The sequence below is a fragment of the Trematomus bernacchii genome, unplaced genomic scaffold (assembly GCF_902827165.1).
Source record: "Trematomus bernacchii unplaced genomic scaffold, fTreBer1.1, whole genome shotgun sequence".
NCBI classification, from domain to species: Eukaryota; Metazoa; Chordata; class Actinopteri; order Perciformes; family Nototheniidae; genus Trematomus; species Trematomus bernacchii.
Window position 1 is genome coordinate 8,846,768 of NW_022987705.1, and position 16,958 is coordinate 8,863,725.

Here is a 16,958-nt window from a genome sequence, read left to right on the forward strand (position 1 = left end):
AATAAAACATTACTTACATCAAATTAAACACTTTTTTTAAATGATTTAACCCTCCTGTTGTCTTCGGGTCAAATCTGACCGATTTACAACTTTCATCAATCATAACTTTTTTGTTTTACATTTGATTGCATTAAGGCTTTATGATATCCTTCACAGTAGACATTTGAACATGTAAAATTGCTGATCACCACTTTCATTGAATTTTGGATGATTTAGTCAACTTTGTAACACCCATGGTGTTCCCGGTCAAAGATGACCGCCATAAAGACAAGGAATTAGTAACCATCCGGATCAGATAAAACACACACACAAACACCCACACACCCACACACCCACACACCCACACACACACACACACACACACACACACACACACACACACACACACACACATACTCTAAATGTGTTCCCCCCCTTATGTGCCCAATCCTCACATGTGAATCACACCTGGCACACACACACACACACCACACACACACACACACACACACACACACACACACACACACACACACACACACACACAGAACAATTTGCACATTTCCCGCTCTTATGTGCCCATCCCCCCACATGGATCACACCTGGCACACGCAATACATGTTCAGTGTCTATTCTTTGTATATTTACTGCAGTTTTTCATTTATACCAGTAGTCTGATACAATATGTACAGTTTGAAAGGGTGTTAAATGAAATTTGGTGATGATTAATGGTTTTTGTGTTAATGTAATAGCAGTTAAAACAGGACCGGTCAAATTTGACCGCGAACACCAAAGTAAGGGGGGGAAAACGAAGACAATAGAAGGGTTAAAGCAAAATGTAAGGTTAATTACCAGCTTCTGATAAACTTACCTAGTGGACAAAAATATTTTTGAAGCAAGCTGTACACTATCAAAACAAGCCATGAATATGCCGATGTAAGATAGTATGTTGTTTACAGCAGGTCTTCTTTCATCCACTCCTTATACCTTACACGTGTTTGGAAAACATTTACAATTACAGCCTGTGACGTTGTGTTTACATGCACACCTGAGTCTCATGTCTCCTCCCCGGAGAGTATTAGAGCTAATCAGCTTTACTCCGCAGGACTTCATAGGGATCTGCTAATCTAAAATGACAGACAAAACCAAACCGATGTTAGCTGTCGTTTGCCTGAGGAACCTATCATAGGAAACCCTCTATTCGGTCATGTTGGAACCAGAACATGGCCCTGTAATCCAGGAGGAGGTGGAGCACAGCCATGTGAGGTGTTGGGTGTGTGTGCTGAGCTGCCTCCTGCTCGCCTGTCTGTACGTTGGCAGTTTGTACATCTGGAGAAGCAGCTTACCCAGGTATACAACTCACCATCAGAGCTGTGGCTAGGCTATTACCCTTGACTTTTAAACTGTTGCTATGTGTGTGCAGGGATCATCCCAGTGTGATAAAGCGTCGCTCTGCAAGTGTGTTGCTGGTCTCTGCGCTGTCACCTGCAGTGGTGAAAGCATGGATGCACTGGGCTGATATCAGGGTGAGTACACATAAACAAAACATGCTGTTCCCATCATCTGATTCTTTAATTCTTCAGTCGGCCATAGCTCAATGCAATAACCAATATCCTAACAAACATCTGAGAATTCAACCATCAATGATATGATCTGGTTAGTGCCACAAATGTAAAGCAATTGGAATTTGAGTTGAGTACTTTATTTCCATTTCATTCTTCAATAGGCAATACTAATGCCCATTAAACCTACAACAAAACACACATCCCATAACTTTAAGCTTACTGATTATTCTCAATACATTCAACAAGCATATTGATCCTTTATCGAATTAAAATTACTGAGCACTGCAGGCAATAAACACCTCTAAGGAGTTATACTGAACAACTTTGTCGACCCCATTTATATCAATGAAGATGGCCTGAGACAAATCAGTACTGTTCAACAGCATGACAAAGTACATCCTCCAAAATGTAACCCTTAAATGAACGCCTCTCTAAAACAGTTTGCATACAAACCAAACATAGCCTCCATTAATGTAGGATTTATTTCTGGAATGATGTATTAGACTGCATTAGTTTTAGCTAGGTGCACCTAAACAGGCAAATTAGTGTTTGTACACGTATTAACTATATCCAATCTATACTAAAACAGTTCAGCACTAGCACAGTAGAGCCACATTCAGGTAGGAGGTCAGAGGTCGTTGACAGTCAAAATTAAGAGGATTCCGTGTCTTTCTCAAGGACACTTCCCAAAGTGAACCCTGAGCGTCCAGGTGAAGGAAAGTGTCCTCACTCCGGGGGTCGTGTGCACTATACATAAGTTGCTTTGTGAGGTTAAACCTGGGTTCACACTGGCTTAACTTTATAATCACTTGAGGGTCAAAACTGTGTTTATAAAACTACTTTACGCTCCTCCAGGTCAATGCGTTCGTGTTGGAGTTGATGGGAGTCCGTTTGGAGGGTCTTGTTCCCGCAGCCATTCTGCCGCTAATACTAACAATGGTACATCAGAGAGTCCCACCCATGAATAAAGCTTCAAGTACACAATGTTACTTCTTCTTTGCTAGATGTTTAAGACTTAGACTATATAGCCTACAACCAATAGAGACAATAACAAAATTTACAAAATTTTACTATGGAAAACTTTGTCACAGTTGATTTCATAATAGGTGTCAAAGACTTGGACAACGCACCAATTGCATTGAGACATTTAAAAAAACAAAGACTATAATAAAAGCAAAAAAGTACATGAAAGAACATTCACCTTAAAAAACGACTTTTTCTACCATATTTTTCATAACCTGTTAAAGCTGTAAAGTCTGAAAATGTATTCGGTTTAGTTAGTCTGTGGATCTATTTTCCTCTTAAAGCATTTTATTTATGCTGCACTAAGTAGGTTTTGACATTTCAGAGATTACATTTCCATTTCCAAATCTTAACAGCATGGCTTTACAACCTCTATTAAATTCCCATGTGCATGTCTTTTTTATATACTTCCACTGGCTGTAATAAACAAGTGATTTTATCTTTAACATAAGGCATTTTATCTGGGGCCTCTGGTACACTCTGCGATGGACAACCCCAAAGGCTTCTCTGGGGAGCTGCAGTCCCTCCTAGGTGAGTTATGCTTTGGGTCTACTAAATGTTTTGTCATGTTTGGAGAGTTTTACATGTGTGCTTGCATTGCATTTGCTGTGTCAGTCATCATGAGGCTTTATTCCCCCAGATGTGCAGGCCTGGAGGTGGTGTGTGAGAGATGCAGTGTGGCTCAGGAACCAGCTGGTGGCTCCAGTGACGGAGGAGCTGGTGTTCAGAGGGGCCATGCTGCCCATGCTGGTGCCCTGCACTGGACCCACCGCTGCCATCTTCATCGCTCCGCTCTTCTTCGGAGTTGGTGAGACAACCATGTTTTCTGATTGTAAACAACTCATATTTACAAATGACCTTAATGTAGAGTAAAAAAATCAGGTCTGTGATGATATTATTATAACAGATATGACCAAATTATTTTGTACTTTGGAAAGATTTAAACCTTTTTGTCTATTTTTGCCCTAAACATGTTAGCCCATTTCCATCACATCATAGAGCAACGGCGCCTCCACAAGGACAGTATGAGTATCATCCTCATGGTGTCAGGTCAGTTTATACTCTTCTCATATGTTGTAATAATGTAGGAACATGAATTCAAATGAAGGTTCTGTCAATACATGTTGAAATGTGTTAGTCTGTCAACATTTTGAACACACTTTTTTGTAAATATCTCCACTGCAGGAGTTGTTTGCACACACGCTTAGTGGTAACAAATTATACACACTGTGTTGCAAGTACAGTAAAGGTCAATTCCAAATGTTACTTATATAAAAGGTATAAAGGTATTAGCATCTTAAAGTTAAACGCTTAAAGTATTTATTCTTCAGAATGGCCCATTTCAGTATCATAAATATTAAAAATAGACTCAATTATCTATGTGTTAATATGTAAATAAGAAGCTTTTTTCTACTAGGCCCACAAGGGAGCTCAATTTTACCAAGGGATACATCAACTTTTACCTCAACCCAATGTATGATAGATTATTTGTTGAATATATTTGGTATTATCTATCTGAATCAAAATCACTTCCAAAGTCAAATATTTGCCTCTGGGATTTAGAAGTATTAGTATTTAGTAGCACAAAAATAGAAATACTCAAGTAAAGTAGAAGTAAATAATAACTTGAAGACCTGTTTAAAACTATAATATGGTACTTTTTTCAAATACAATTAGATCCAATCCTTTTGATTTCACATTCAAGGTCATCAATTTGACTTATTTGTTCTATTCTTTTTGCAGGGACGCAGTTCTTGTACACAACTTTGTTTGGTGCCTTCACTGCCTTTATATTCATGAGAACTGGTGAGAGATGAATGCACATTAACTTGTTAAGATATTACCTATACAGTACACAGCTTATTCAATCTGTAATGTTTTTTTGATAGGTCACGTCGTGGGTCCAGTTGTGTGCCATGCGTTCTGTAACAGTCAGGGCCTGCCTGACCTAACCTCAGCCCTGCAACACCCCCAAAAAACAGCCATACTCCTCTCCTATCTGATGGGGCTGCTGCTGTTTCTGGTGCTTTTATTCCCTCTGACAGACCCCTTTTTATATGGTCCCATTCCCGTCTGCAGCCTGTCTGCCCCTGCAGCGTCTGCATGCTAGATTTAATTAAATTAAATATACTCCAGCTCTTAAAAAGAAAAAAATGGGGACTGGAAATTCATTTCGTGTTCAGTTTTCAAATAAAAAGTATTTTTATATTACAGTAAGTGTGTTCATTTATGAGTGTGTGTGTGTGTGTCTATGTGTGTGTGTGTGTGTGCGGGTGTGAGCATGAGAAGAGAATGATTCTTGCACGTCAGACATTTCCTGCATGGTTGAAAATATTTCCTCTTGTATTGAAACACAACACCGGTACAACTCTGCCTGGCTGAGAGAGAGAAAGTGTGTGCAGCAGAGACAGAAAATCAGATGAACTGTGAAAGTGAATGAGTTAGAGTGGAGAGACGGTGAAGGAGACATCAGGAGAGACAGACACATCTGCAGACAGAGAGAGGCAGACAGACAGAAACACCGACTCAGAGGCCAACTAACACTCAAATGGAACCAAAGTGGAGAGAGACAGATATGTAAAGTCACATTGTTAGGACAAATACAGCTATGAAAGACAGGCTTGTGAGAAAAATATGTTAAAGCCAGAAGCAACACAGGCAATGCCAACAGACTTTAACAGAAGAGAAAAATAGAGAACAGAGAGGGAAAGCTGAAGGGGGAGGAGGGGGAAACGTTAGTGTCCCCAAGGATATGCAGTATGTGGAGTAGCAGGAGAGAGGGTTCAGAGTGAGAGGTGAGAGGTTGTGTCGGACAATTAAGATTTATGAGACAGCTAATTATTACAACGTTGTTGACAACCCAAAGCAGGGAAGACAATGATGACTATAGATGCATACAGATCTAGACTTTGTTATTCATTATTGTTTTTGATTTTACACAAGTTCCATAGATTCATTTCACTTATTTATATGAATTTGATGCAAACACAAACACATTTTATGGTTTTTATTTCATGACATTTTTGGGAGATTCTGGTCCTGATAGAAACACATATCAACCCCTTCTTTTTGCCATTTTAGTAAATAGCCGCTTTCTTGACAAAAGTTTGAGAAAACCAATACCAATATCTGCCAACAGCCGGTTAGCTTAGCTTAGCATAAAGACAGAACAGGGTGGGACCTGGATCTTTCCTGAAGGTTAAATCAAGAAGTTTGTTTAACAGCGCCTGTTCAATACTATAATAACATGTATCTCATCCATATAAAAACTAAAGCGTAAAAACGACATTGTGGTTGTTTTATGGGGGGTTATTATGCATACTATGTCTTGGCCAGGAGCAAATGCTTGGCAACCAGCGGAAACTCCAGGAGTCGAATAATTAGTGAGATTTAGACGTGCCGGCAGGAAGATTTTGTTACCTTAAGACCTGCTTTGGACAGAGCCAGGCTAGCTGTTTTTCTATCTTTATGATAAGCTAGATGGATTGTGTTGTATGTTTGAGCAGTGGGTGTGTCACAGCACCAATTCCCCTTTTTTTTCTTATACCAAATAAGATCACAGACTTATCCTCTCTCTATTTCTGTTATTTGTTCAACGAAAGACTGCTGACTTTTCTATCACTGCTTTACTTTCATACATCTTAACTCAGTCATAACTTGGGATCTTTCCCGTACAACAAAGTCTTCAGCGGCTGGCCGAAGAGAATTTAGGGATTTAGGGAACTTTGCAGCTCTTGATCCAGCTTGACAGCAGTTTTTGCAAGAAGCAACTATTACCTTTTTACCTTCTCCTGTGTTTTTCCCTTTGAATTACACTGACATCAAATTTAACCACCTCCGATTTGGCAGCCATGTGGATTGAAGACAGCAGAAATAATAGTGAGCAAATAAAAACAGGCTGTTATTCTCCTTCTCTGCACAAAACTGGTCTGCAGATTCTTAAGCATTGTGGTCAGGGAATGATTAACCTTCTTTTGCTGATGCTGAGTCAGGCAGTTTACTCTTTCTGTGCAATTTCACTCTGAATATACAGTTTTTTGTGAGGCACGCTGTGAAAATTGGGGTCAGGTCACCCGAGGAATGTGGATGTGGGGTCCAAACTGGGAGTTTTAAGCAGAGAAAACCTAAGAGAATAGGAGGAAATGGAGCAGAGAGAAGTCAGACGTGTGGTGGGTTATCTCAAAGGTCCTACACATCCGACGTCTGTCTGTCTCTGTTGGTCTGGGCCTTTGTGTGCTGTCCCTTTCTTGTGAAGTCATCTATTCTCCCCACTGTTAATGCATTTACCACACACACACACACACACACACGTCACACACACACACACACACACACACACACACACACACGTCACACACACACACTCTGTAGACTGCATCGTGAAGTAACCTACAAAGAAGTGTCAGATGTCTGTGTGTGTATGTGTGAATGCGTGTGTGTACGTGCATGGCCATTTATATGGAAAAGCTTAGTCCATCATCTGGTAAAGGAATAATCAGGAATTATACTCTCTCCATCTCTCTGTCTGCCTCTCAGCACTTTTTAAAACAGTTTTCTGGATATTTTCTGGGAGAGTGTCTGTTTGTCTTAGGGTTGTTTATACATGTGTGATTCTTTATGTGCAGCAAACTCAAGTTGCAGTCCAGATGATAAATGTTTTTGTGTCACCAAACCCTTTGCTGTCTTTCCTCAGCAAATAAAATGCTTTTAGACACCACAGTTTCCATTAAAACCATGTCTGTTTTAAACTAGCCATATGACTTCTAAGTGGACATTTTTGTAGCAGCTGTTCATACATATTCATTTCTTCCATTCTCCATGCCACTTTAAAGAATGCAATGCAGGAATGCTTGTAAATTAGGACATCTTCTGGACACACATTTTCCAAATCCTTTTGGTGCCCAGTTGGTTGGCAGTTGACAATCTGAAAATCTGAATTTGTTCCACTGGCCGCTGGTCGACGACGATACTATGTTTGTGCTGGGTAGATCCCAGGTGTGAACATGAGTTAAACTAAGCATGAAGGAATGAGGACATGGATGAAAAGCATGGTCAGTATACTTCAAGGTTAAATAAAGGTTAATGAAGGCAAACAAAGGTTGCAGCTACCTCCAAAATCATCTTGAAACTTCAAGTAACTGGAGATTTGAACTGGCAAGGAATTAAGCCTTCTGGATTCATCCATTTGACAGGGACCCCAGTCTGCTCAGATATTTGTGGTGAGGATTTGTTGACAGTCTGGGTGTGGATGGAGGGCATTCATGTCTGCACTGAAAGATGAAACATATGGACCTTGTAGGAGAAGTGGATAAAAGTATCGTCTTTTTCCTCCACTCCACAGAAATCACCAGGCATGCCTACACTCTATTATTTAACCACAAGGCCGCAGCTAATTGCTTCAGTGTGTGTGTGTGTGTGTGTGTGTCCATGACATAAGACACCAGCGGTTGGGAAAAATGAACCACTGACGTGTCCTGCTGTATTTCATATAGTACAAACCGTTCAATAGGCCTGAATGGTGCACGTCTCACTGACCCAAGACAGCAAGGAAATACAGTTTCTTTGACATCAGTGAGGAAGTAATCCTTTTTATTTAGTGCCAAAGTCAAGAAAATAACGTTTTCTTTTAAGAATCAAAACAGAGAAAAGCTTTACTTGTAAAAGTGTTTATTTCCTTAATGGTCCGACAATGGCATACTGTATGGGTTAAGCTGTTTTATATCCACAATCTCTGAAGAAACTCTGGAGAAAAACGATGGAACTTCAACATGAGACCAAAAAAAATAGAAAGGTTAGACTTGGCTTTCTGATTAATAAGTGATAACCAGGGGACACGGTTTCTTCACACGGTCTTTAAAAAGTTTTACCTGTTTTATCTTCTGTTTCATTTGTGGTGCCTTAAAAATGTCAATCCTTTTTTTTCAAATTATATATCTTTGGATCCAAAGAGCGTCAGTTTTTTTATACTTGCATTGGAGAACTAATCAATCTACATTAATCTCTAGCAAATGTATTTTCCATTTCTGCAATAGTGAGTTAGTGACATACAATAGATGTAGTAATGTATCTGGAATGGTTTGTGTCTGTCTGAATGTGGACGTTCAGAACAGCAGCCTATTGTTTTCAATGTGGTCAAATGACAAGTTTTACAAAGTCGGTTTTTTTGCCTTTTGCTTCAAATGCAATGTACTTTCAGTGAAGAAAAGGGCCTCAAGTGTTTATTCAAGTGTTATCAAGGTCCCAGTGCTTTAGTGGCCACCAAAAAACATCAATTCAAGAACAGCTATTCAGCTTTTAGACAAATAGTTGAAGTGAAATGGAGAGGCTTTAGAGCTGGAAGCTACAGTTCAGTTCCTTGGAAGCTAGAAGGTGAGAATATATCAGAGCCAGAAACAATATGTGGCGAGTGTCTAGGAGTCAAGGAGGTAGAGTATGACCCAGGAGTTAGGGAATATAAAATCAAGGGATCTGTCGGTTCCATTAGAGGTCTTTGGGTTAGGAGATAGAGCAGCGTGGAGGTGCTGTGAGTAGATTCATGTGAACGAGGGGATCTGGGGGTGCGGGACGATGGAAAGGAGAAGTTTTGTCTGTTTCATCAATTACATTTGCGGAATGTGTCTCTGGGGGCGTGGCAGTATGAGCCAGAGGAGGGGCTGAATGATAGAATAAACAGACCAAGTGTGGGAGGTTTGGGGGTAAAAGCAGGGGATCCTGGGGAGAGATTGCTGACTTGGGAGCCCAAATAATAAGAGCTAAAGAGAGGGGGGGGGGGGGGGGGGGGGGGAGCAGGGAGAAGATAAGGAATGGGAGAGCAAGGGGGAAAAGAGAAGGAACGTGGGGGGGTGAAAGAAAAATAAGGAAAGGGAGAGAGGAGGACGGGGGTTGACCAAGAAAATCAGAGGATAACATGCGGAGGATGAAGGAGGAGGAGGAGGAGGAGGAGGAGAAAGAGTTGGGGAACAAGGCCAAAAGGCTCTTTAGGTTCTCCAGGATCCTGAGGTTTTGTGTTTGTTCCCTCTCTTAGTTCCGATGGCCGTTACATAACTGGAAATAACTAGATTGAATGTATATACTCCCGCTGCCAAAACCAACATACCACAGCCAGCAGACGCATCTGCTGTACACTGCGATCACTTACAATGTCTGTGGCTAATATCTGATTGAGCTACACATGCAGCAGGACTTTTCCATCTCATCATCCTCTGTTAAGAAGAAGCAGCAGCATATAATAATGACATCAAGCTGAGCTCAATCAGGCTGTGGCAGGTCACACTTTCCACAGAGAACGTGATGAGCATTTATGTGAAGGACTTTCCACTTATGGTGCTTGCATTGTTCCACAGTTGTTTGTGTGGTAGACCTTAATTTAAACTCTTAAGCCCAGTTGTTTGTCAGCTTAAATCCACATTACTAGGGCTAAAATCCTCACACTCACAGCAGTTGGCGTAATTTACTACTGTTTGGCCTTTCCTGCAGCATCCAAAGAAGAACGAAAAAGATGATATTTTTCTTAGGAAAATCCAAACCCAACCTTTGACCTTTCACCAGGCGTTCATGGTGGACGGATCATATGACATCAGTGGAGGTACCCCAAGTCTTTGCTCCCCAACCACTAAGAGGTCAGGCTGATGCACATCTGGCATTTCCTGTTTCCTCTCCTCCATATGCCCCTGAGTGGCAGCCCCACACACACACACACACACACACACACGCACACGCACACGCACACACACACACACACACACACACACACTGAGGCACACGTATGCTTAAGACACATGTCTTAGACAGCCTAGAATGAACTCACTCTCTCGTATATGCACAGCCCCAAAGTTATTCCTGTTCCATAATCTAATCTTTCCATTGGACTGTAAAAGCGTCCAGCTGGTACGGAAGAAAGAGAGAGGAAAAGGAGAAAATAAGGGGACAAAGAAAGAATGAGATTAACAGAAACAAATTAAGCGACCCCAAACAAAATGAGATGAGGGCAGGGAAAGGAGAATCAGACATGAGGTGGAAGAGAAAAAGAAGAGGGAGAAGAAGAAGAAGGGGGGAGACACATCTCTGCATCTCATAGAGCTGACAAACACTTTCCACTCCTGCGGATGCTGTGCAGCGTGCACTGCTTGAAGTGTGTGTGTGTGTGTGTGTTTATATGAGTGCACGTGTGCGTTTAAAGCCATAGTCTAGATGGGGGGACAGAATAGAGCCGTATGGTTTTCATAACGCTCTGAGGCTTTTCAATTCTGCTACCCCCCCCCCCACCAACCCGTCAAACCCCCTCTAGCCTTTCCTTACACTCACATTTTACCAGCCCCCTCTTCCAAAAAACAACACACAATTCTTCTTTTTCCTCTACGTAGCACCCCCCCCCCCCCTCTCTTCTTTACACCCTCCCCCATCTTTCTCTCTTTCTGAGGGTTCAGTCAGAAAGCCAACTTTGCAGAAGCAAGAAAGCCCCAGCAGGATCAGATACAGGAGAGGGTTTCTGAAATTCATCACATTCATATTTGGACTTTATTTAACTCTCTTTTGGATTCAGCTGAAGGCCATTCAACAATTTCAATCCTGGGACTCTGCTGCTGCTTCACTGGACTTTATTTTGGACTGGACTGGACTTAGGGTATTCCACTGGACTGCATTGGTTTCTATTAGATTCATAATTGATCTGATGAAAGTCTGCTAAACTGTGGCTGCAATGCTAAAAGTTTGCTAATGAACAGATTGACCGATTCTTTACTGCAAAGGATAATTGGGCAATCCAATGTAAATTAAAGTAATCCGATGTCAGTTTTGGGGTTTATCTGCATCAGGTTACTTTGAGTAAAAGATAAATTGGACCAGATTATTTATTCAAATACACTAACAGAATAGAAAAAGTTTTGTTTGGGAAGTTCCGGTTTGTTCAATTAATTGTACTTTTGTCAGGTTTAGTTTAAATTGGAGATCGGAAAAAAGTGATTTTGCTTTATTAGCTTATTTATTTTGTCTGTATTTATTTGAATGTTGGCTTAGTTTAAACCTCATGTCTTGGTGGAGGATGCAAAAGAGCAGCAGGAGCAGTAGCAGTTGCAGCAGCATGGGTCTCCTGAGTGTCCTGTGGCTGCTGATGGTCTGTCTGGCTCCTGTGTGCCGGGGCCAGAGGTTGAAGGAGGCGGAGGGGGAGCAGCCAGCGGCTCAGCTGGAAGAGAGAGACGCTGTCTGCCACCAGGAAGGATGCTACGCTGTCTTCCTCCAGAAGAGGACCTTCAGGGAGGCTGGGCGGAGCTGTCGGGAGCGAGGTGGGACCCTGGCAACCATGCACACCCAGGAGGCAGCGAGCGTGGTCCACGAGCTGCTGTCGGCCATCGAGAGCTCCAGGGCCCGGCTGCGTCTCTGGGTCGGGCTGCACCGACAGCCCCGGCAGTGTTCTTCCACTAGACCGCTCAGAGGATTCGTCTGGGTCACAGGCAAAGTTCCCCCTTTTTAACCTTTGACCTTTTAGTTTTTCTTATTTTGAGCTTTATCACTGTATCAGCCATATAACTTTAACTGAGATGAGACAAAATTAGCCCAAACAGGGAAATTACTTTAAAGTGTTTGACTATGGAAAATATGTGGGTCAGTGAACTGAGTCTTAATTTATTATTAAAAATTAATTCAATAGATAATTGCATACTTCATTAGTTTGTAGCCCAACATAAACAACACTTTATTAAACAATGCTAGACGTAGGCGTCTTTAGAAATGTACAATCTAGTTAAACACATAGACCAACAAACTTTAATTAAACCTTTATTCAATTATTTTGAGTCAGTATTTACAACCATTAGGCCTATTTTAGTTTTAAAACTTCCATACATCAGTTGTATTAAAAGCTTTTGAATCACTTTAAGGTGTTGGCAATAAAGTATTGTGCGGGCCAGACTACAGAGCCTGCACTGACTGGATGGTTATTACATTAGCTACTTTTGTTTCACAGAGACGGAGCTGGCGCGACATTGGAAGTTCAATCCCCTTTTGACCTCACTGCTACACGCAAGCTGATTTAGTCATTACACAAAGCTGGCCCAGTAAAGCCAGATTGTTTTTTTATCACTCGAAGTGTCTGCCTTGGTCTTGAGTTAGCACAGACAAGAGTTATGTGGCCAGCGTAGTCAGATTTCTCCACAATCTGCTTTGATTTATAGGGTTGGTTTACCCAAGTGACAAAAAAACATGTGTCCTAACTCATACCTGGTGGTATCAAACAATGTGAATAGTTTTGGTTTTATTTAACTAGGGTTTGATCCAGAGCCTTTACCCGAATATTTTATAAATGTGAATGTTTTTTTGTGATGCTCACAGTATTATATAAATATGTCAATAAAAGGGCAACTCATCTTTAAAATTACAAACCAGATATTCTAATGTGGTAAACCCCTCCTATTATAGAGTCCGACACAGCTGTAGACTATTATAGTATGATAATATATTCACAAAAAATGTCATGCAATGGAAAATATTAGCAAGTTAAATAGGTCTTTTCAAATTCAATTTGTGTGGAATTTAGAGTCATATCAGACTTTGGCGCCTCCTAGTGGTGGTATCAATAAAGTCACTGAGGCAGACATTAATGCAGGCTGAAACCCCCACTCCTCACACAGAGCCAACCAAGGAACATTATAATACACAAGGTGACAGCAACACATAGACTGCAATGTTTTTTTCACCATAAATTCCCAAGAGAAAATTCTACAGCAGCTTTAATCATGATTTAAAGGAACACTTTAAATGTGTCATAAAGATCTAAACAGTAGAAGAGAAATTGCATGTAGTTAGAAATACATCTAGAAGTTATAAAGAAGGGAATTTCTACTTTTTCTGACCTGGTCCTTTTCTTAATTTTTTCCAACAGGAGACCAGGACGGCCAGTTCACTAACTGGCTCCGAGAAGACGCCCCTGGGACTTGTGCGGCCCCCCGCTGTGTGGCCATGACCGTGCACACTGCAGAGAGGGGGCGTGAGAGCAGCGACAATTTCCGGTGGCTGGACGGCTCCTGCGCCCTACCGTTGGACGGATACGTCTGCCAGTACAACTACAAAGGAATGTGTCCACCCCTGGAGGAAGAGGGCAGTGGCCCAGCTGTTTACACCACCCCATTTCACCTGGTCAGCTCACTGCTCACCCATGTGCCCTATGGGTCTGTGGCTTCTCTACCCTGCCCTGAAGACGTCTCAGACCCAGATACTCGTGCTGAGCAGACGGTGCTGTGCATGGAGAGAGACGACGAGACAGTGGGCTGGTCCAGGGATACCCCACTTTGTGGGCCCGATTCAAGTCAACAGAACCAGGACTGGTGCAGCGGAGATCATGGCTGTGATCAGCACTGCCAGAACACAGACACGGACTACTACTGTTACTGCGATGAGGGCTTCATGCTGGACGAGGATGGTTACGGCTGCAAGCCCGATCCCCTGAGCTCAACTGACCTCCCCGAATTATCCGCTGACTCCGCCGGTCCCACTGACCAGCCCCATATCAAAGACATTTGTTTTGAGATGGGGTGTGAGTACAACTGTGTGGAGACGCAGCGGGGCCCTCGCTGCACATGCCCCCCCGGCTACCAAATGGCTTCAGATGGCCGCAAGTGTTCTGATGTAGACGAATGTCTGCAACAACCGTGCCCGCAACTCTGTGTCAACATCCCGGGCACCTTCCACTGCACCTGCCACTCCGGGTACCAGCAGGACGATGAAGGCGAGTGTGTGGACACAGACGAGTGCCTAGATGAGGGAAGCTGTGACGGCATTTGTGAAAACACAGTGGGCTCGTTCAAGTGCCTGTGTGACCCCGGGTACGAGGTGGGAAGTGACGGAGAGTGTTTGGACATAGATGAGTGTGAGGGAGAGGCGCCCTGCCAACAGCAGTGTGTCAACTACAAGGGAGGGTACCAGTGTTACTGTTATATCGGCTTTACACAGAATTCTGATGGGCTTACCTGCCGGCCGTCGCCTGAAGATGAAGAATATTCCACTCTGACCCCTGACCCCATCGACTTCGCTCACATACCTGCCTTGGACCCTGACCATGATACTCTCTGGTCCACCTCGTTCACTCCAGACCCAAACTTTGAAGCTGACACCAACTTTGATGTTGAATGGCTGACAGAAGCCCCTGAAGTGCTCACCCCTGACATGGCACATGGGTCAGACAATCACCTTAACCAATGGGATGCCCAATCACCTAAGCGGTATCAGACAGCCCCCTCTCCAACGCAAAAAGCAAACACAGGCAATGAAATCGATAATGAGGCTGAAACCAAGATACAAGGTAGAGAAGATAGTCATGGAGCTGCAAACGGGTCAGCCACTAGGGAGGGGTCAAAGGTTAACAGTGCAGAGGACGTCAGCGGCACAGCAGAGGCAGGGGAGGGGTCTGGGAAACGGAAGCATGACAAGAGCTGGCTCCTGGTGGCCCTGCTGGTACCTCTGTGTGTGTTCCTTGTAGTAATGCTGGCTCTGGGGATCGTCTACTGCACCAGCTGTGCTGTGGACAAGAGCCTGAGCTTCTCAGACTGCTATCGCTGGGTACTCCCTGCAACGCCCCCTGACAGAAGGGACGGCAAAACCCAAGCATGAACCCTAAATTAAACAACACACACACACACACACACACACACACACACACACACACACACACACACACACACACACACACACACTGATATGTGTTAAAGGCCCAGTTGTCTGTTAACATTTCTCTTATGGTGCTTCCATTTGGATAAAGTGCAGCTAACTGGTTCTGCATTCATCATGTAATAATTTCTGTTGCTGACCCATTGTAAATATTTCACTTTCTCATCATGTTTTTTTTTAGAATTCAATAAAACCAATAAAATGATGACATACTGTGTGTTTTTCTAAGCCAGTCTAGGTTATAACAAAAATGTGTTCAATCAAGGGACGAATGAAAGACTGTGGAAAGAGTGGTTATGGTTTTATGGTTCCATATGTACGGTGGATGACAGGGGCAAACGCAATACAACGGCCAAAAACACTTCCGTTGGGAGAAATGCACTGCACTTTCAAAAACAATGCAATTATGCTGTTCAACTTTGAACTATGTGTAATCAATAATATCTTCCGCTATGTCGGGTGTACGTCCCTTCTATGCTACAATAATTATGACCGGTTTACTATAAATGTCAGACAGATATAAAACGTTACGGCGTTAGCATGAGCTAACTTTAACAACGGGACGGATGCGGCGGAATCTCGGACTAAACACGGTGACAACTATTACAAATTACTTCCCATAACATGCCCGGATGAAAATATCATGCCCAGCTTTCAGATAGAGTATTATCGTGTAATTAATACAAGTTCATTGTTATTACCTGTTTTTCTTTTCTTCTTCTTCTTCTTGCGAACGCTCGGAGATGGAGAGGGAGGTGCGAACCTTTTGCCCCATGTCACGTGTAGGTGTAGCTGCCCTGTCATTGGTCCGTTAGGACCTGTTAGGACTTGGGTCGGGAAAGTGTTAGGACTTCGGAACTGAACTGTTAGGACTTTGTTAGGACTTTGTTAGGAACTGTTAGGAGTTGTTAGGAATTGGTAGGACTTGTGTTAGCAGTCCCGCACTTTAAAAAACAATGCAATTATAAAAACACAAATGTGCCAATACACATGCCAATGAAGAAACATCTTCACCAACTTCAAATCACATGCACAGCGCTTACAAACATCGCTGCATAAACGAAACGCTGCAAATAAAGAAATGCTGCAAATAAAGAAAAAAACACACACCCTCCCGAGCTTGAATGACACACAGAGACCAATCGAGGGCTTTGATTTATGATCGTATGGAAGTGGCCGTGTCGGCAGGCCACATCATGTACAGACGGTACAGACAGTCATCCTGTGTGAGGCAGACCCACATTTGCGCAGCGTTGCGTTCACAATACATAACAAAAAACGGATGAGGCCAGGCCAGGCCATCGGGAAACCTCCCGGTCCTCCCGATGGCCAGTCCGGGCCTGGTGTTTGTTCTATTTGCAGCGTTGTTTTACTTGCAGTTTTTTTATGCAGTGCTTTTTGTAAATGCTGTGCATGTGTTGTCACGTTGGTGAAGATTCTTCTTTTGCATGTGTTTTGGCACATTTAAGATTTTATATTTGCATCATTTTTGAAAATGTAGAGTGTTTTTCTCCTAATGAAAGTTAAATGCATTTGCCCCTGCTAGCCACCGTTCATATGTGTGTAATAACAAATCAAAGTATTCGGTGATTTTTCTACTCGACTCTAACTAGTGTTAATAAGAGGGATCGGGAGGGGTGTAGGGGGAGGAGACAGTCCAGCATAAGTTGCATTCTGTTGGCCAACACAACGTTTCACGGAGTTTCACCTTGTCACGGGTTCCGGTTGATAGGA

The 16,958-nt window shown here is 42.6% G+C and overlaps 2 protein-coding genes across 2 annotated transcripts; both read left to right on the forward strand.

Annotated features, from left to right (window-relative positions):
* Positions 1-1,186: 1,186 nt before the first annotated feature.
* LOC117490659 (CAAX prenyl protease 2-like) lies at positions 1,187-4,739 on the forward strand. Its single transcript, XM_034140436.1, has 8 exons — positions 1,187-1,329; positions 1,403-1,505; positions 2,400-2,483; positions 3,020-3,098; positions 3,208-3,375; positions 3,546-3,617; positions 4,311-4,373; positions 4,457-4,739. Exons 1-8 carry the CDS (start codon positions 1,187-1,189, stop codon positions 4,675-4,677), a joined length of 933 nt encoding a protein of 310 aa, XP_033996327.1. The 3' UTR covers positions 4,678-4,739.
* A 6,853-nt stretch (positions 4,740-11,592) lies between these two features.
* Positions 11,593-15,420, forward strand: LOC117490537 (endosialin-like). Its single transcript, XM_034140305.1, has 2 exons — positions 11,593-12,016; positions 13,444-15,420. Exons 1-2 carry the CDS (start codon positions 11,593-11,595, stop codon positions 15,165-15,167), a joined length of 2,148 nt encoding a protein of 715 aa, XP_033996196.1. The 3' UTR covers positions 15,168-15,420.
* Positions 15,421-16,958: the final 1,538 nt, after the last annotated feature.